The sequence below is a fragment of the Dendropsophus ebraccatus genome, chromosome 4 (genome assembly GCF_027789765.1).
Source record: "Dendropsophus ebraccatus isolate aDenEbr1 chromosome 4, aDenEbr1.pat, whole genome shotgun sequence".
Classification (NCBI taxonomy): Eukaryota; Metazoa; Chordata; class Amphibia; order Anura; family Hylidae; genus Dendropsophus; species Dendropsophus ebraccatus.
Window position 1 is genome coordinate 111,640,660 of NC_091457.1, and position 20,569 is coordinate 111,661,228.

Consider the following 20,569-nt stretch of genomic DNA (forward strand, 5'->3'; position numbering starts at 1 on the left):
TATATTCTTGTACATACGAGGCAGTATTAGGCTATGTTCACACTATGTTTAACAGAGTCCGTACTGGCTGCCAGGCTGCATTCAGGACATTCCTACAGCTGATACCTCTGTGTCAGCTGCAGGAAAGTTCTTTTTTTAAGATTAATTTGCGGGCACAGTCGGGTGTGCCCGCAAATCAATTAGCCATGCACTTCAATGTAATATGCAGCCGCCGCACATTGCATTGTGTGAACAGCTAATGTTCACTGTTTCCTGAACAGTAACAGTGTTCAGAAATAACGGGCAGGTATATTATTTTAATGCCCGTTCCAAAGAACGGGCGTTAACATAACGCCACATTGACTTTAATGCAATGGCACCCCTGCAGTAAAGTATGGATGCCGATTCCATTGCAATCAGTGTCTGTTCTTTACTGAAAAATTACGTAGTGTGAACATAGTTTTATAGTAGTTATATTCTTGTACATAGGGGGCAGTATTATAATAGTTACTGTATATAAGCATAAAGCCTTATTCACACGTTCAATAATATTTTCTAGTCCTGAAACAACCCGCTAAAAATTGCGGATTGGACATCTCTAGTACATCTGTATTGCATCCGTATTTCCGTAAATCCGTTTTTACTACTGACTGCTTTATACAAGTTAATAAAGTTGAGTAGGTTAAAAAAAAAAAACAGCACCAGTTTGCCCAACCCCTAAAATAAATAACATGATCGCTTGTCAGCCTGTGGTTGCTTAGAAACAGAACCTTGTGACCTATGAGTCATCTGTATTTTTTACGGGAATACGGATGCCAAACATGTTGCAATCCGTAAACAATTGATTTCAATGAAAGGATCCGTAAAAAATCTGGGTCCGCACTAGGACATGTCCTTTTTTTTCGGCATTGATTTTCATCCGTTTCATCTACTGATAGTGTGAATAGCCCAATAGACATCAATGTGCACTAACTCGGATACGGAAATACGGATCAGTAAATTACGGGACATGTAAATAAGGCCTAAGTAAGAAAATAGGAACCAGCGGCACTCACTGATTTACTGCAGCAGTGGTGGTTTATTTTCAAGATGCCATCATGCAGGTATGGTCAGGGTAGGGAGAGGCAAGTCCAAGGGTTCTGTTCACCGTAGCTACAGCCGTTTCGCTGGTTATCTTTTCTCGCGTATGCTGAGCACCACCGGTGTGCAGACACCGCACTGGGGAAACTCATTATACGGAAATCACAACGCTCCCAGTCACATCAGCCTATACAAAGATATCACGGCTTCCAGATAGTGCCAACACATCTATATGCTTGTGATTATATTAGTTATATTTTTACATAGGAGGTAGTATTACAGTAGTAATATTCTTGTACATAGGGGGCAGTATTATAGAAGTTATATATTTGTACATAGGGGCAGTATTATAGTAGTTATAGGTGAGTAGAGGGATAAAATGCCGCACTCACAGTCTCTTGTTGCAGGCTTTCACTTCATTCGTCAATCAGACAACACGCTAGGTAGGGGATAGTGCGGGGTGCAGGACGCATCTCCTGTGCCATGGCCGTTACGGGGCTCTGCCCCTTCTTCCGGCTGAGGAGTCACTTATAGTTGTTATATTCTTGTACATAGGGGCAGTATTATAGTAGTTTTAGTCTTGAACATAGGGGCAGTATTATAGCAGTTATATTCTTGAACATAGGGGCAGTATCATAGTAGTTATAGGTGAGTAAAGGGATAAAATGCTGCACTCACCTTCTCTTGTTGCAGGCTTTCACTTCATTCGTCAATCAGACAACAGGCTAGGTAGGGGATGGTGTAGGGTGCAGGACGCGTCTCCTGTGGTACGGCTGTTACGGGGCTCCGCCCCTTCTTCCGGCTTGGGAGTCACTTATAGTAGTTATATTCTTGTACATAGGGGCAGTATTATTGTAGTTATATTCTTGAACATAGGGAGCGGTATTAAAGTAGTTATATTCTTGAACATAGGGGGCGGTATTACAGTATATTAGTTATATTCTTGCACTGTACATGTGTCAGTATTACAGTAGTTATAATCTTGTACATTGAGCATTATAGTAGTTATATCTCTGTACATATACTGTAGGTAGTAATATAGTAGATATATTTTGGTACAGAGGGGGGCAGTGTTATAGTGGATGTATTTTTGTACATAGAGAGCAGCGGTATAGTAGTTACATCCTCCTGCAATATACTAGTACCATTGCTGTTAGTACAGATGTAGCAAAAGTGTTGAGCTTAATTTGTAAGGGCAATATAAATATGAAACATGTTTATAAGGAATGAATATGGTAAGAACAGTGATTGCCTCCCTTTCCTCGCTATTTTTAGCCGCTTATTCAAAGTAAGTTACAAAATATTTGTCGAGAATGAGACAAAAAAAAGACAAACTGAAATATATAATTTAACTTGGAATTAGCAAGTTTATGTGTACATCATGACTACTGTATTACTGCAATGGATATCTATCTTGGCTAGAACTGCTTTTCTACCTGATACTGTACAGTGATTTATTTGCCTGTTTTCTGGTGTAGACCCTACCCATGAATTGCTGCTTCCCAGACTCCGGCTGTTAAATGCGTCTTGCTGATTGAATTCACGAGCATTTTAGCCCAGGCATACATCTCTATGGTATAGGGGCTTCCAGTCATTGCACTCGGTCACAGCAGGTCACAAAGGTACAAATTAATAAGAAAGTAGCATTCAGCAGTGTTTAATGTGTTCGGCCCTTCTTAAAATAATTGCATTGATCTCAGGGCCCATTGACGGAGTGGTCTGTGGGGATTTGATCCTGGGAAGATATTGATTCCTAGTCGGAGGTTTGCAGTGAGTCACCGGTCTGAGAGCACAGTTTGGAAATACACAGCTCGGGGCACACGGCAGTGGATAGACAGGAGCTGGAGAGTAAATGATTGTCACTGGCCCACATAACAAGATGTCAATAACCCTCACATGTCCTGTGTAACCAGCCACAAACCTATATCCTATAGAAACCAAATCTATCTCATAAAGGATGAAGCACAAATCCATGACAGATGGGTATAGTTATCAGTGACAATAATGTGTAGATACACCCCCAAATTATAATAAACAGCAGTTCAATAGTGTGGTAGGGGTGTTCCTTTAATAGAGCAGATACGCTACAAGGGACTAGAGTCCCAAAGCAATGACATACTGACATAAGGGGTGATAGGTCAATAACACATTTACAGGTCGGATGACAAGGTAACACCACACTTAGGAAACAATGACACGTGGTAAAGGATAATAACATACTGACAGCAGGAGTACAGGATATCAGGACATGGAAACTGGGGGTAACAGGACAATGACACATTAATAATCCCAGGTAAACAGCAAAACATGGCCTTCTATATTCAGCAGTCGTAACCCTAGAGTCACAACTATGACCAGCAATAGGTTTATATAAAATTGTTTCTACTTTTTAATATGTAATTTATTTTTATTTATTTTTTTTACTTGTTTTTGCCCTTACCACACTGGTGATAATGTGGTTAGTAAGGGGATTTGAAATCAGAGCACACAGGTGTTAAAAAGACCCCATATATTATTGGTGCTTCCCTCAAAGTACCAAACAACAAGAAAAGTGTGATGACCCCAGACTTATAGGTGCACATCTGATGACTGTAATGACCCTATGAAGGCTGCGACGTGTTTAAGCCCTGGAAATTCCCACACAGTCTGAAGAAAGTCAACCCCAGCATGCGTCATGACTACTAGGGGAAAAGCCATACAAAATCAATAGCTGTCCGGCTGCTGGGCAGCAGTCCCTTCTTTAATGAAGCACTATCCTTATTTCCCCTGTGGGTGCTTGTAGCAGCTATTTGGAGGTGAAGATTAATGGCGGAGGTGCAGAAGAGGATGAGCGCAACTCTGCTCTAATTACCAGCTGTCGTCTATGTCTTTACGAATACCGCCAAATCCTGGCAGACATGTGAAGGGTTAACTCTGCAATGCTGGCTTAGCACAGTGTAAAGTATATATGGGAACAGGGCAGTTTTACAGGACAAGGTGTGAAGACTGATGTAGTCCTGGAGAGGCTCAATGCTAGAGATGGCACAGTACATGATCGGACTACTGTCATGGACAGACAGGTAACAATTGTGTTGATAACCCCAGCATCCATGTGACATCACATTGTATTTAACTAATGGAGATTTGTTATATTTATTTAGTCAAGGGTCAGGATTTTCCCAACCAAAGTAAATACAAGGGTTTTAGAGTAACACATTTTGCCAATGGGCCTTCTCATTTACAGTTTCTCTGCCTGCTTTCCTAACCTGTCTGTTACATTAAATATCTTAAATGTCTGTTACCCCCCCACACAAAATAATTCTAGAAATTGGCCCAAATGATACACAGGACTTTTCTCCACATTTATTTGCATTTTAGACACTTTTCCACTAATGTATGAATTAACTAACAACTGGGAGTTACTATTCCCCTTTCTATCCTTAGGGACAGTTCACACTGAGGAAACACGGCGCAAAAGCATGAACATGTTCATTCTTTGAGCAGAGAGGAGAGAAAGCGGACGAGCGCTCAAAGCAGGACACGGAGCACGGCGGAATTCCGCCGCGGAATTCCGACGATCTTGCTCAGTGTGAACTGGCCCTTACTGTCAGCAATGAGTGGATACTGTCAGGCTGTGAAGCGATATGCCACAGTGACAAAAAGGATGGTGACATCCAAACAAACGTAAAAAATGAGTTGCCCCTAGGACCGGTGCATGGAACAGATATACATCACATTCTGTCACTGTAATTTTTATTAAGCTTTTATGCATCTACAAAAAAGGCAGTTTTATGACAATGATGTTATAAGGCGTGTTATCGACTTGCAGAGAAATAAATGGCCCATAACATATGAAAAGCAAATTTTTTGGCACATGCAAAACCTATTGGAAATAGACCAAGCTTCCTACACCCTATTCTAAGTAACTGCATGGATGGGATCAGAGTATACAAAGATATAGGACGGCAGCAATAACCTGATAGGGCTGTGATATGCAGGTGTTATCCACAGGCTGGGCGTACCTACAACAATAAAAGTGGCAGGGACTGGTTTGTACATGATGCAAAATGTGCTGCATACACACATAGGACGGCAAATATAAGACACATGGGGCACGGTTTTGGCTAATATAGACACTCATGGTCATGCACAGATTGTGTGATTGTATGGTAAGAAACTGGCAGATAATAAAAGGGAAATGTCAGGTGGTAGAGAATGTTTCATCTAATGGGAAATTAAAAGGGACATAGGCTACTAAAGAACAAAACTGAATCCACCCTTGATCCCAGCAAAGACTGATCCCTGCAATATTCCTTCTGTTAAGTTGTTCATATTTCAACATTTCTCTTCATAATGGGCATGGATGACAACCACACTCATTGCCACTCTGCTTTCCAGGATTATTATTATTGAAAGATGTAAAATTACATCATTAGGCAGAACTGTCGTTTAGGATACTAGGAAAGCTGGATGACCAACAGATATAAAAGTGATCAAATAAATATCATTTTTAACAATGACAAAAGAGGATGACTAGGAGACATATTTACTGGGAACTGCATTAAATTTCATGGAACACTCCAGGCAAAACTGACATACTGTGTTATGCCCATTGCAGGGCCTGAGGGGGTAGAGCATGACACAATGAAAATCCTGGTCACGCTCTGCCCCCTCGGGCCCTGCACCAGGCATAACAGTGGATCAGTTATGCATTGAAGTGCATTAGCAAGGCTAAACGTTCTTGAAATCTATATTGGAACAGCAGTGGCAGCCATTATGAAGGATAAATGAGCTTAAAGGAACATTCCAGATAAAAAGGACATGTATGTTGTATCTAGTGCAGGGTCTCTATTCAGTGTCCTTTGAATCTCTGTGTCAGACTTTGCTTTCTCAGCCCCTAAGCTAGGCACAACATAGTGTCAGATTTGCCTAGAGTGTTCCTTAAAGTGTTCTTGTCATTAGAATTAACCTTTGATACAGTATCAGACATGTCAAAAGTTTTGAACGGTCACGGTATGAAAGTTTAGACGCTCACCAATTTCTAGATATAGCTGGTAGACGAATGAAGCGGAGCGCTTTCCTTCCTGTCTTGCATCACAAGATGAGCTCCAAAGACATATAAAGAAGCTCACCATGAGCTGGCGCACTTAGCTGTGCTTCTTCTGGCTATACCTAGAGACCATAGGGGTCTCTGCAACATGTCAAAAATTTGTTCTAAAGATAGGTATTAGAGACGAGCGAACCTCAAGCCTGCTCAGGTTAGTCCAAGCCTGAACATTTTGCATTTGAACACCAGTGGCTGAAGAAGTTTGATGCAGCCACAAGGAGTCCTGGTAATATAGACACAACTTATGGCTGACACACTTACCTATGATATATCCATCTGTGCTTTCAGAACATAAAAAACGCTTTCATTTTCCTGTGCAAAGCGTCAAGGAGGCTTTTCCAAGATCTTGAGGTGCTGCAAGTTGAATGCCTCCTTGCAGTAGATCAGCAGCTTGTCCTCTCTTTGACTCTTTGCACCAGAGAATAAAAGCATTTTTCTACATTCAGGAAGCACAGATAGATAGATGAAAGGTAGCAGGTGTCTCCTTGACCTAACAGATATCTAACAGTGTCAGCAGTTTGGAATTGCTGCTGACCGATTCCCTTGAAATACAATTCATGCATTACCAATACAGCAATGCAGAGTCATGAAGCCATGAAAATATGCTATCACTACAAATATCAGAAAATGTATGTTCAGCTAACCTTACCTGTGAGCAATGTCAAATTTAATGACTGCCACCAGTGTGTGTGTGTATCTATACATACACATATGTACACACACACACACATATAGTATATCATGGACAAATCTTAGAATTCATATAATGCCATGGAACATTTAGAACATTCCTGTTTTACCAGCTACAAAATCTATATTAACTCTTCATTTCCCTGCATTCAGTCTTCAGTGACGAAGATATAAAGGCGGTCAGCTCTTAATTTTCTTCTTTTGCGCTCACAATAGGAGAATTAGCCGTGATTGAAGAGCAGGTTCTGTAAGAGATGGCAGAGAGTTTAGTCAGACTCGTAACATTTCCACGTTAACAAGAGCGTAATTACGGCAGCAAAGTCATCTCTCGGAATTGCTAATTTAGAAACTTTTCTCCGGTGCTGATACATATAATCAGTGCTGTGGATATACAGAGCAATTCACCAGAGAGCTGCGCTCAGTGACTTCTTGACAGGAGAGAGTTTCTTACATTTGCCATGACAACCAGCCGGCCTGATCAGATCAGCTTTATCCAATGGACAAACACAACAATGAGTCCAAAAATACAATGAAGATACAAGGAACAGCAGCTTTACTGATAGGAAGGCATTTAACCTGCTTGGCCTGGATTCTCCTGCCTGCAGAAAAGTAAAATATAAAATGGAGCCGTGCTGAGACTGCTCTAAGATGGCTAGTTGTAGATGGGTCGGGTAAGTTACAGCCACTATTATAGCAGCTACAATGCACTTGGCTCTAGCTTCCTGCTGGTGTCTGATGATTATCAGAAGTATACAAGGTAAGGATGGCCGCTCCCCACCAACACCAGGTCTAACTACCAATGCAGAGGGTGCTTGCAGTACCTCCCCTAATTAGGATCTATCAGCAGGTTAAAGGGGTTATCCAGCGCTACAAAAACATGGCCACTTTCTTCCAGAGACAGCACCACTCTTGTCTCCAGCTTGGGCAGGGTTTTGCTGCTCAGTTCCATTGAAGTGAATGGAGCTTAATTGCAAACCGCACCTGAATTGGAGACAAGAGTCGTGTTGTCTCTGAAAGAAAGTAGCCATGTTTTTGTAGCACTGGATAACCCCTTTAATATACCCTAACCTGCTGATAAGAGTGCCTTTCATACACAATAGTACATTCAACAAAAAAACTTTATTTTCAGACACAATGAGATGGTCAACACTGCCTGTGACCATAAAAAGGGGGTTACATGACTTGCACCACATTCTCAGAGCACTTTAAACACTCCTGCACCACCTTCGCAGTGGTGTGGCTTTAGTACAAAGGGACATGGTTTACATGCAGCAAAAATGTACCATGTTTTGGTGCACATTTTGGAGTATAAGTAAGCCAACTATTTAGAAGGTGCAAACTCTGACTAGATAAACTGTCACTCAAGAATTTGACAGCCTTTGATTTCACCTGCTGTATGGTCCCTCAAGTTACACATAAAGATCAGGGGAGTAGCTATAGAGAGTGCAGAGGCAGCTGTTACACCTTGACCCTGGTGCCTAAATGAGCACAAAGGCCTCCTGTAAGTATCACAAATGGCACTGATTATAGACTGGGGACCAGTGGCACCTCTGAAACCGATAAGTACCTGGTTAAGCTAAGGACTGTTTATGCTGCTGGTTGCATTCAGAGAACTTGCAATGTGCAAAACTGAGGCAAGGTGTACGCATGTCCCCTTAATAGCCTCAGTGTAGAACACCTCTAACATACGTGTACATGCAGTACTCAGAAATCTGTAATATCAGTGCAAATTAGTGACTGGCTTCATTCTGTAATAAACAGATAAAGGGTTCCATGTGGCAGCTCTGGCCTGTGTTACACCACCTGAGAGTGGCTGCTTTATCTGACAGAACACATCTATCTATACACAGTGTGTGTGTGTGTGTGTGTGATATCTATATATATTTATATATATATATCTATATTTATATATCTTCTATCTCTCTCTCTCTCTAATATATATATATATCCCCATTGAAAATAACGCGCCCAGGAGAAATAGTTGGAGCCAAATGAAACTTTATATACATGAATGCATTGATGATGTATGTACAGTGGGGGAAAAAGTATTTAGTCAGTCACCACTAGTGCAAGTTCCACAACTTAAAAGATGAGAGAGGCCTGTAATTGACACCATATGTAGACTATGGGAGACTAAATGAGAAAACAAATCCCGAAAATCACATTGTCTGATTTTGTAAGAATTTATTTGCAAATTATGGTGGAAAATAAGTATTTGGTCAGTAACAAAATTTCATCTCAATACTTTGTTATATATCCTTTGTTGGCAATGACAGAGGTCAAATGTTTTCTCTAAGTTTTCACAAGGTTGGCACACACTGTTGTTGGTATGTTGGCCCATTCCTCCATGCAGATCTCCTCTAGAGCAGTGATGTTTTGGGGCTGTCGCTTGGCAACACGGACTTTCAACTCCCTCCAAAGGTTTTCTATAGGGTTGAGATCTGGAGACTGGCTAGGCCACTCCAGGACCTTGAAATGCTTCTTACGAAGCCACTCCTTCGTTGCCCTGGCGGTGTGCTTTGGATCATTGTCATGTTGAAAGAGCCAGCCATGTTTCATCTTCAATGTCCTTGCTGATGGAAGGAGGCTTGCACTCAAAATCTCACGATACATGGCCCCATTCATTCTTTCATGTACCCGGATAAGTCGTCCTGGCCCCTTTGCAGAGAAACAGCCCCAAAGCATGATGTTTCCACCCCCATGCTTTACAGTAGGTATGGTGTTTGATGGATGCAACTCAGTATTCTTTTTCCTCCAAACACAACAAGTTGTGTTTCTACCAAACAGTTCCACTTTGGTTTCATCAGACCATAGGACATTCTCCCAATATTCTTCTGGATTATCCAAATACTCTCTAGCAAACTTCAGACGGGCCTGGACATGTACTGGCTTAAGCAGTGGGACACGTCTGGCACTGCAGGATCTGAGTCCCTGGCGGCGTAGTGTGTTACTGATGGTAGGTTTTGTTACATTGGTCCCAGCTCTCTGCAGTTCATTCACTAGGTCCCCCCGCGTGGTTCTGGGATTTTTGCCACCCCACGGGGTGAAATTTTGTGTGCAGCCCCAGATCGAGGGAGATTATTAGTGGTCTAGTATGTCTTCCATTTTCTGATTATTGCTCCCACAGTTAATTTCTTCACTCCAAGCTGGTTGCCTATTGCAGATTCAGTCTTCCCGGCCTGGGGCAGGGCTACAATTTTGTTTCCGGTGTCCTTTGACAGCTCTTTGGTCTTCACCATAGTGGAGTTTGGAGTCTGACTGTTTGAGGGTGTGCACAGGTGTCTTTTTTATACTGATAACAAGTTTAAACAGGTGCAATTACTACAGGTAAGGAGTGGAGGAAAGAGGAGACTCTTAAAGAAGAAGTTACAGGTCTGTGAGAGCCAGAAATCTCGATTGTTTGTAGGTGACCAAATACTTATTTTCCACCATAATTTGCAAATAAATTCTTCCAAAATCAGACAATGTGATTTTCGGAATTTTTTTTTTCATTTTGTCTCTCATAGTTGAGGTCTACCTATGATGTAAATTAAAGACGCCTCTCATCTTTTTAAGTGGGAGAACTTGCACTATTGGTGACTGACTAAATACTTTTTTTCCCCACTGTAAGTAATTACAATATCAGAGAGAAAGGATACATTTATTGGGGAAAAACTAGTTTTTGGAATCTGGTAAAGACATTTCTGAGAAACCTTGGCTGTTTTGTGCAGGCGAGCATTTTCATGAAGCCCTATCATGCGAGGCGACACATGCCTCTCTAATGGTGGACCATTTGGACCCTCCGGAGCAAGCAACTTCAGAATGGCCTAGGTGGCTGAAAATCTGACCATTCCACTTCTCTCAATCCAATGATGTGTCCCCTATCAAAGTCTATCAACTCGACTAAATGTGTTAGAGTGCACCATAGGGGCATGTTTAGCAGGAAAGAATCTCTCACCAAGGAGGTACACTAGCCAAATGTAACCTCTAAGAGGGCAGCGAGGGAAGCACTTTTACACCCTTTTGTGACAAGACCTAGAGTCTAATCAGACCACACCTGTAATCATTTACTTATACACCTAGTGCCAAGTTTGTCACAATGCAACATTTCTATCAGGGTACATGTGTATAACCATCTTTACATGCCAGATATACACCTCCGCAGAGTAAAGGCTGCAATGTGCTGTATCCTACTGTATGCGAGACATGTTGTCCTTTCCAATGATGTTACTGTCCATATATGGGCAGTTACCAATTATGGGCAGTCTATATATGGTGACATTATCACAGCATCCCAAGGGAAGCCAATCAGCCTTACTCTTCTCTTCCTGGGCTCCCTCCAGAGAGGTGGTATCGCTGACAGCCACCTGACACTCATTTTAATGCAAAATATGTTACTGGAAGCTCCAACGATAGTGCCATATGTTTAAAGTAATGTCATTGGAGTTCCCTAAGGTATCTGTCACAAGAAAGCCATACTTTGTCATCAGCCATCCATCCATATGCTAATATAGTAGCCTTTAAATGAATAAATTTTTTTAAGGATCTGCTCTGCTATTCCATACTTCAGTTTTTTGCTTTATACTAACATATACTGGTTAGGCAGAGGACATAAGGATACCCTTTTTGGCCTCCACATGACAATGGCCACCTAAAGACATGTTATCATATATGTCAGAGCTTTAATCATGTACAGACAAAACGTAGGGGAAAAAATGAGGAGTGATAAGATCACAGTACAATATATTATACAGGCAGTGCTCCCTTGCTGGGTACTCCTTATTGTGCCAGGCCTACTAGACTGAAATAAGCTGATGACAAATGCCACTTTACATGGTTGTTTACCCTTGTAACTGGGGCTGCCGTGTCACAGAAAAATTATAATAAAAATAATGTGTTTTCCTTTTTTTTGTGGGGGAAAGCATGGTAATAATAATAATAATAATAATAATAATAATAATAATAATAATAATAATAATAATAATAATAATAAAACTAAAGAAATCAAAATCCTGCAAGTAAATAAAAGACTAACTATAATAAAAGACCATTTGTGTGAAATTTATACAGACACAAAACCCTTATCTGGAGCAAAACTCATCCTAGCAAATAAAAAAAAGTTATAGCCGCTGAGGCAGCCAGTCGTAAAATCATTGGTCATTAAGACATGTCTAGTAAATTTTAGTGGATTGTTATTGATCAGACCCAAACAACATAATGGACATCACTAAGGATCGCTGTTTATAATGTGTGTATTACAGATACTAACAAATGACCGCTAGAAGACCATAAACCCTAAACTCTACTAAAGGGGTTTGGCCAACATAAAGCCAGTAATAAAAACTAGGCCCAACTAGGGCACCATTGCTTCATTAGATTCTGATCATTGACATTACTACAAATATTGTGCTGGATGTGTAACATGGATAATAATAGGGTATGTAGACATTACAACCCAGCCAGTGAATCAGCAGGGTTCTGTCATGTCCATCTGATGTTAGAATTCAGGATTTATTAATCATGTATCTACAAGCAAAGGCCATAGCAGGGTCGTTTGTAGGGCCGGGCGAGCTAGACCACCACACAAGGCGCAGACAGCTAGGGGGTCCCAGCGGCGCCCGGCTGCCCCGCATTTACTTCATCATCAGCGCCTCCCTCAAACTCCCCTCCTTTCGGAGGCTGGACCCCACGGAGCTCTGAGCAGTCAGTACCACCCTCCCTCCAAACCCCACTGATCTCTGTACCACCACCCCTAACACCAACCCCCACCCAGGGATGTATGCCCCCTGTGTGCAGTGCAGTATCCCCCCACACCTTTAGCCCCCATATTGAAGCTACTTACCTCTTACCCTGCTCCCCTTAGCTCCTCTGGGGGCTTCTATGCTCTTCTAGCTGGTGCAGGCAGCCAGCCTGACACAGGCACAAGCTGCTTGCACAGGAAGCGCCTGAGTGACAAAGATCAGTGGGGTTTGGAGGGAGGTTCTCATAGCTGCCAACTGAAACGGGTATGCTCAGCCCAGTAATAAGCCCCGCCCCCGATGCAGACCACAGGTTACCCAGCTTTCCCAGCATCCTGTAGTCCACAGGTGTCAAACTCAAGCCGTCCAGCTGTTACAAAACTACAATTCCCATCATACCTGGGTTGCTATACTACACATGGGCACTACACAACGGGAGGCAATACAACATAGAGGCCTTTACTACACAGAGGCTACATAGAGGGGGCTACCCTACAGGAGACTTTGTATACATACGAGGATAATGCTGGAGCGAGGAGCCTAAAACAAGTCATGGTCGGAGAAGTCTTCGTGAGTGCCAGAGCCAGATGGAGACCAAAGGAAAAGCGAAAAACCTTGAATATCAAAAACATCGACTGCAATTCATGCAGAGAAGCAGCCTCCTGTGAGTCAATGAATGATGTTTTTGTATTTAGTAGAACATTATTTGGTAGGGGTGCTGCACCACTCTATGCAGTAATACACATTTACTGCTTCTTCCTAGTAACCCCAAATTGAATGAAAGCCCCCCTTCCTTCCCCAGCGCTAAACTGAGTAAGCCTTAGGGTCCGCATACACTTTAGACTTTGATTGACCAAAACCACTGGTCTTAGTGGGTTCGGCCGTCAATATAAGGTAATGGAGCCATTTAGAACCACCACTGACAAAGGATGTCTGTGATTATAGGGGTTGGCCGTAAAGGAAAATCATGACGACCCCTTTGTTCAGTCACAGATGAGCTGCAGTGAGAGCGCTCTCACTGTGGTTTACCCCTTCTCTTTCCATAACACAGGAACACTCGGCCTTGCTGAATGTTCCTGTATTTGAGGAGAGACTGTGTGCGGGTGATGTAACTGGCGGCCGGACAATGGTTCAGCCGTCAGTTATTGAAGGTGTACGGGGGCCTTTAGATCCTATAAGGGGCACACAGTGTATCTCAATGACCACAGTTGTAGAGGGCAACATGCCTGCATCTGCCTTCTTTGCTGTATGTAGAACAGTGAGAAAATAAAACAGCCCCCACCCAAGTCAAACAAACACCACAATGTCTACTAATTTTTCTTGATGCTTTTGGTATAACCTGCAGCCTTGCATATATTTAGTTACTACGGGATCTATCTGTAGTTCCTCTCCGTAGGGGACCATTAAACGTGTGAATGCAAAAATACAAATGAATGTGGTTTTGGGCAAACACGAACCGTTAAAAATAAATGTGATGTATACAAGTGCATGTACAAGTGAAATCTGTCACGCTTAAAATAGCAAAAATTGCCCTAGGGAAAAGTGCCATTGTAGTCCTAATGATACACCGCGCTTGCTGCTACCAAAGACGAGCCCTGTTCCCTGCCGCAGGGTTTTCATGCAATGTTCTGGTTCCACTAACTCCCCTCAGCACCCTTGACCCCAAATCTCTGCAGGAGGACTCATAGCAGCATTGGAAAACTCACCCCTACCACATGTCACACACACAAACCGGCTGAATTACTGATAGTTCTTTGCCAAGAAAAAATATTAATAATAAATAAATTAAAAAAACTGTCACATGAAAAATATCAACTTTATACTTCTGTTGCCTTCTAAAAAAAAAAAAAAAAAATCCCCAAAAAAACAGAAAAAAAAATAAAAATCTCCAGTCTGAAGGACGTAGTTTGCCTGTGGATATGGAAGTTATTATTCTAACATGACAAGATGCCTAAATCATCCGGAATGTTTGTCACTTTTTTTTTATTTTTTTTAATTTATTTTTGTAGGATGTGAATGGATCGGTAGGAATCAACGCAGCCTATTTCTCTCCCTTTAAATGCCCTTGTAATTGTTTTTTGTTCTGGTGTTATTAATACCTGCAGGTAGCCATTTATGTTTGAAGGCTGCGCTGCACAACACACAACAGCTGCACACAACGCTCTGGTTATGCTGCCGGCTAGCAGAGGAAATCAGCTTTTGGAGCCTGGATTAACTGCTTATGCAGCACATCTATCCTGTACATTATATTAATCAAGTTGTGGCGTGGAAAAGTATAGGTGCAAATTGGAGCCAATTGTATGCACTAGGTTATCATACAAGAATGCTATACTTACATATGACCAATGGAGGCAGGCAAATATGTATTTTTACATGCACAGATGTAGCCTGTGTTAAATAAAAACTGAATACATAATCTAATACTCACCTTGGTGCACTGATCTGCCCACCTCCTGCGTTCTCATGAATATTCAGGCGATCATGTCACTCCAGCAGATAAATGTTCATGAAGAGGGGTGGGCCGATCAGTCCACCAAGGGCTGTAGTACCGCCCACAGTGCACAGAACTACCCAAATAATATAAATAAAAAGGAGGATTTCAGGAAAACAGCGCTGAGGATGAAGGTAAGAAAACCACCTTCTTCCTCAAGGTTCCCTGCTTTATGTGAACATGACAGCAAGTAAAAATTATATGTTTAACATAAAACTTTACTTATACAATAGGTCATTTTCTGATGACACATTTAAGGTTAGTGTAGTCACCTATCAACTACAATACCTGCAGAGCCAGCTGATTATAGTTTGTTTTGATCAAGATTTTACAGGAATATTTTGGGATTCAATGTACTACCTGTTAAAGGGGAACTATGAGCAGGATAGATGAATCTAACCTGTTGATATGTCCCTATTGGGCACAGGGAGCTTCATCCTCGGTGCCATGCCTCTGCATTTTTTAATGTAGTGCTCAGTCTGGTAAGGCTGTTTGAGCACTGCCCACTGTGATCATTAGAAGGGGCAGGCTGGCCAGGCAGATCGATGCTCTGGGGGTGAGGCAGTGTTTTTTAAATAGCTTTATTGGACAGAGCACTACATTAAACTGCCCAGGAGCGGCACAGAGGATGAAGGTAAGAGACATGCCTTCATCCTCGGCGCACCGCGCACAATAGGGAGCTGTCAGCAGGTAAAATTTTTCTAACCTGCTGATAGTTCCCCTTTAAAGGTTCAGCACAGTATCAAGATTGTGTCAGAATCAGAAGTAAGGATATAAAGCTGTGACCAACCAGTGGCTCAACTCTAATAAGTGACTGAAAATAGCAGTCCAGTGTTATAACCATATGCCCCAACAACTGACATTATCACTGATGGATTTTCCTGCCATAGGTCCATGGCAAATCTACAAAGTTTCCACTATTGCAGATTTGCTGCAGATCCATTGAAGTCAATGAATAGGAAAGTCTGCTGCAAATTTTCTGCAGTGTGAAATCTGCTGTGGATTATGTATGTGTGAATGTACCCTGTTTTTATATGCCCAATGACAAGAATATGACTACCATGTAAGTGCTAATACTCATGTAAACACATGTTGGCTGGGAGATCAGTCTGTGGGTGAGGGGGAACCATGGGGAGCTTCCATGATTGTACTACTGTTACACACTGCCATACATTATATACAGTGTGTAAAAGGAGAAGAAAAATGCAGTACACTGCAATATATTGATAGAACACATACATTAGCATTGCTGTAGACTGCACAGGCAAATACCCCAACCTTTACATAGCATATGTCCAACTTCTGTTTCTTATGAATACATGCTGAATTAATTTTTTAAAAATTCAATCCGCTCCCATTTTTCAAAAAAATAAAATAAAAATAAATATTTACTACAAATTCAACAGCATTAATATAGTTGCCATTAACACAAACTATAGACTATTGAAACTTGAAGTTATTAGTCTTGCACAGTAAACACCAATTTGTTCTATTATTACTGGGTAGTTGGAGGTGGAATGAGGGGTCAGGTTTTGTGAACAGCTTGGGGCATAGGAAATATTTGATCCCCCATTGGTTATAATACCTCCCCCTACATTAAATAAAAAAAATACTATACCCTAGTACAAGAATATAACATCTCTTTTGCCCACATCTACAAAAAAAAACTATTATACTACTGCCCATTATACACTTTTGTAGAAGAAGAAGTCTGAAGAGTGAACTGCCCACGAGCCATTTGCATAAAGCTTATATGGTGGGAACTGTAGGAGTCCCTACAGTTCTGCATTATCCGGTTGTCACTCCATGTGCCTACATCATGGAAGATTAGACATGAATCTATAAACACAAATCTCCATGTGACTCTGGAGGTACTGTATAGGTTCATAGATATCTACACCCATTGTATTAGGGTACAGTTCTGAACTATATGGGCCCCCATACAGTTCTGAACTAGTATGGCAGCTTAGAGCCCCTCCACAAGTATTGATACAAGGAGAGAGAGACATCTCTCTGGATTCATCTATAATAGCGGAATAAGTACCTGCCAGCAAAAAGCTCCCACAGTGTAAATAATAGTGAATGGCTGGCGCCCAGCAGAGAGAACGGAGATGTAAGACGTCGTGTTTATACTACAACAAAGGACATGGAAGCGGAGAGATTCTTCCTGCATTCTGAGCAGGGTCTCCTCATTACGTGAGGGTTTATTAACAAGGTATTTAGTAGAGGTCAGTGATTTAGGTTCTCGGCAATGAGAAGAATACATTTACATTGACGGCGATCAACTCGTTGGCAAGTTAGACTGACCTCCTATTGAAGGCGGAATAGTACATTTAACGTTGCTGGTAATTTGCAATAAAAAAAAAAAAGAGAAAAGAAGAAACTGGAACAGAACTTTCATGCAACTGTGAATCTGGCCTGATTTTCGCAATAGAAAGCTTTGAATCGGCAGCAAGAGGTACGCCTGGTGACATTTAATAAAAGAGGCTTTGTTCTTTAAGACGTGAGTACCGTACACTTAGCTTCTGCACAACAGGCCACCATGTGTCACTCTCCGTGTAACAAGACGTTTTATAGTAAGAACACAAAAAAATTAGATTCGGACTCCATTGTCTTGCCGCCATACGCCATGGTTTTCAGTGGGGGCCGAACTGCTGAGAGGCACAAAAGGCGGGGAAATGATTCAAAGAAGGAGAGCGTTCCCGTCTATCCTCAGCAATGATTTAAGTGTTGTTACTCTTAATTGCTTAGCCCCTGAGCAGGGGGGATGAAAATGGACTCCAGAGACCCTGTTAATTCTTATTAAAGAGAAAAGAACTAAGGTGGCAGCAGGAGGGATATTATACACAGAAAGTAGGAAACTTGTAACTATATCCACCGTCACTATAAAAGCCAAATCTTAAAAGGGAACTATCAGCATGATAGATGAATCCAACCTGCTGATAGGTCCCTATTGCGCAGGAGACTGTAAGGATGGAGGTATGTCTCTTATCTTCATCCTTGGCGCTGTTCTGATGCAGTAATTCGTTTGCTCCATGGTCTGTTAGAAACACTGCCCCGCCCCCATAGCACAATTCGCCCACAGCCAGCCCGGCCCTTTTTAATCATAAGCAATGGAGCGGGTCAGCTGGGAGCGGGCCTGATCAAGGAGCGGGGCAGTGCTCCCAACGATCTTACCGGACTGTGGAGCAACTTACTAACTGCACCGGAATGGCACAGAGGATAAAAGTCAGAAACAAACCTTCATCCTCGGCCCCCCCATGCACAATAGGGAGCTATCAGCAGAGTAGATTTATCTAACCTGTTGATAGTTCCCCTTTAAATAGTCTAAAAAAAATAATCCCTCTCCATTCTCATGAGGTGCATAGGCCTATAGTGATCATTTTCTAGTGTACAAGTCTTCTGTTCATTGGACGCTCCTAATTCTTGGGGTTGGGATGTGAGCTTAAATTCCAAAACTTCTAAAGGATCATATGATGCTAAACATTGCCAACATTTGGCAGCTCACAAGATTCTTACAGTTCTGTGATTAGAAAAAGGCTTCTGTACAGGATTTGCTAGATGAATAAGTACTGATCAGGTGCTGTATGCCCTGCAGGAAGTGCCTGCTGCCAACTCTGTTCATTTCAGGAACTGTCCACAGCAGTAGAGGTTTGCTATTTTCTACTGATCTACACAGTTCCTGACACTGACAGAGGTGGCAGCAGAGCAGAGAGCACTGTGTCAGACTGGAGAGATTACAGCACTTCCTACTGGACATACAGCACTTCCTACTGGACATACAGCAGCTGATAAGTACTGGAAGATTTCAGTTTTTAAATAAAAAATCAGTTACAAATTTGTATACATTACATTTCTGACACTACTTGATTTAAAAACAAATTATTGTCCAAAAATATTATTATGTTATACACCTTTTATTGTTCAAAATTGAAACCCGTAAATGTTCCCACAGCCATCGGCCATAGGGACAAACCAAGGCAGGGAAAGAAAAAAAGGGCAACACAGAATTCCTTTACGAACATGGTGGGTTGATGTTGGCTAGTCCATCACACACTGATAGTCTCTACAGGTCACTGATGGGACCCCCACCATTCCTAATGTTCCTGTTTCTGATAGAGAAGAGGCAGCACATACCGAAGCCACATATGTATTCTTTAAAGCAGTTGTCTCATCTCAATGTCACAGAGAGGGGTCCCTAGGCCTTATGTTTCTTTTCATTCAGTCAGGCCCCATACTGATTTCTATTAATCCTCAAACTTCCCAGCATTCCTTGTTCTTAGTTTTGACATTTCTCTCTAAGACTAGAATTACACATGCTGTTTTCATGGCAGTTTTTGATGTAGTTTTTTTGTTCCAAAGCCAGGAATGGAAAGAAACATATATGGGCAAGATACCATTGCTCTTTTTGAAAACATGCCTGTTTTAGGCAAGATCACTCATGCAATTTTTGGCAAATCTTTCGAGCCAGATAGTGGTAATTTGCCTATAAGAGTCCTCTGAGGACTTTTAACATTTTTACAGCTCAGTAAATTTAGTAAATGTGCAAAGTAAGCGGTGGCATATGTCTGAGGGCACAGCTTCATCATTACAGGGTAGTCATGTGTTACAAGTCGTCTGTATACAATGTATATTGTCTAAAAGTAACATGTCCTTCATGCTCGGCCTGCGTGACAATGTACTCATCTGTAACACTCATTCTATATTTATGGATACAAGATGCAGACAAAACAAACAGACAAACAAAGCTGGTGATAACGTTTCAATTATGTATAAAACTAGAGCCTCTTGACCTCTCATAAGTGAAATGCGAGAAAAGTTTCATTTAGAGGTCGTTCTTTGCCTGATCTTCCCTCTGAGCAGAATTTCACTAGAAAAAGCCTTATCTTCTATATATCTCCAGCCATTAAACTAACACATATCATCTATTCCATGTATAGCAACATTTCAGCAATACACCAGGTTGCTATAATTCAGCATCGATGTTACCACCAACTACAACTTATTACAAGCAGTCTGCATGGGAAAACTGATCCAGAATCAATACTCATAGAAAAAAATATTATCCAATCATTGGCTCAGATTAATTTCCAAAATGAACGACTGCATTCAAACATGTTTGACTGTAAAAATGGCTTCTTCAGGGGACTGAGACATAACATGAATGTTATGTTCCTTAGCAATTCATTTCCTTCCCCAGATGTTATTTTTCTCCAAAGCTACTCTTATTATTATTCCATACCGTATCCATTTACAAGTAGTATTTTAAATTCCCTACAAAGAAAACCTTAGATATCTTTACCATGTTCCTATTTAAGCCCAAATCGAACACTGGACAAGAGAGGACATCACATTCAGTCTTGCATACATCCATTGCTCTTGTGTGAGAGCAAACCCAACAATCTCTTAAGGCCCTATTACACAAAGCGATTATCGGACGTATTCAGCTGATATTGTCCATTACGGTCGATAATTGCTTGGTGTAACAGAAAACAACGATCAGCTTACATGTATGATCGTCGCTCC

At 41.5% G+C, this 20,569-nt stretch overlaps 1 protein-coding gene across 1 annotated transcript in view; it reads right to left on the bottom strand.

The window, feature by feature from the left end:
- Positions 1–4,774: 4,774 nt before the first annotated feature.
- CHCHD6 (coiled-coil-helix-coiled-coil-helix domain containing 6) overlaps positions 4,775–20,569 on the bottom strand; it is a 236,229-nt gene continuing 220,434 nt past the window's right edge. The window contains exon 9 of the mRNA XM_069966731.1: positions 4,775–7,080. Coding sequence (XP_069822832.1) covers positions 7,057–7,080 — 24 coding nt within the window. The 3' untranslated portion in view covers positions 4,775–7,056. The remainder of the gene's footprint in view (positions 7,081–20,569) is intronic.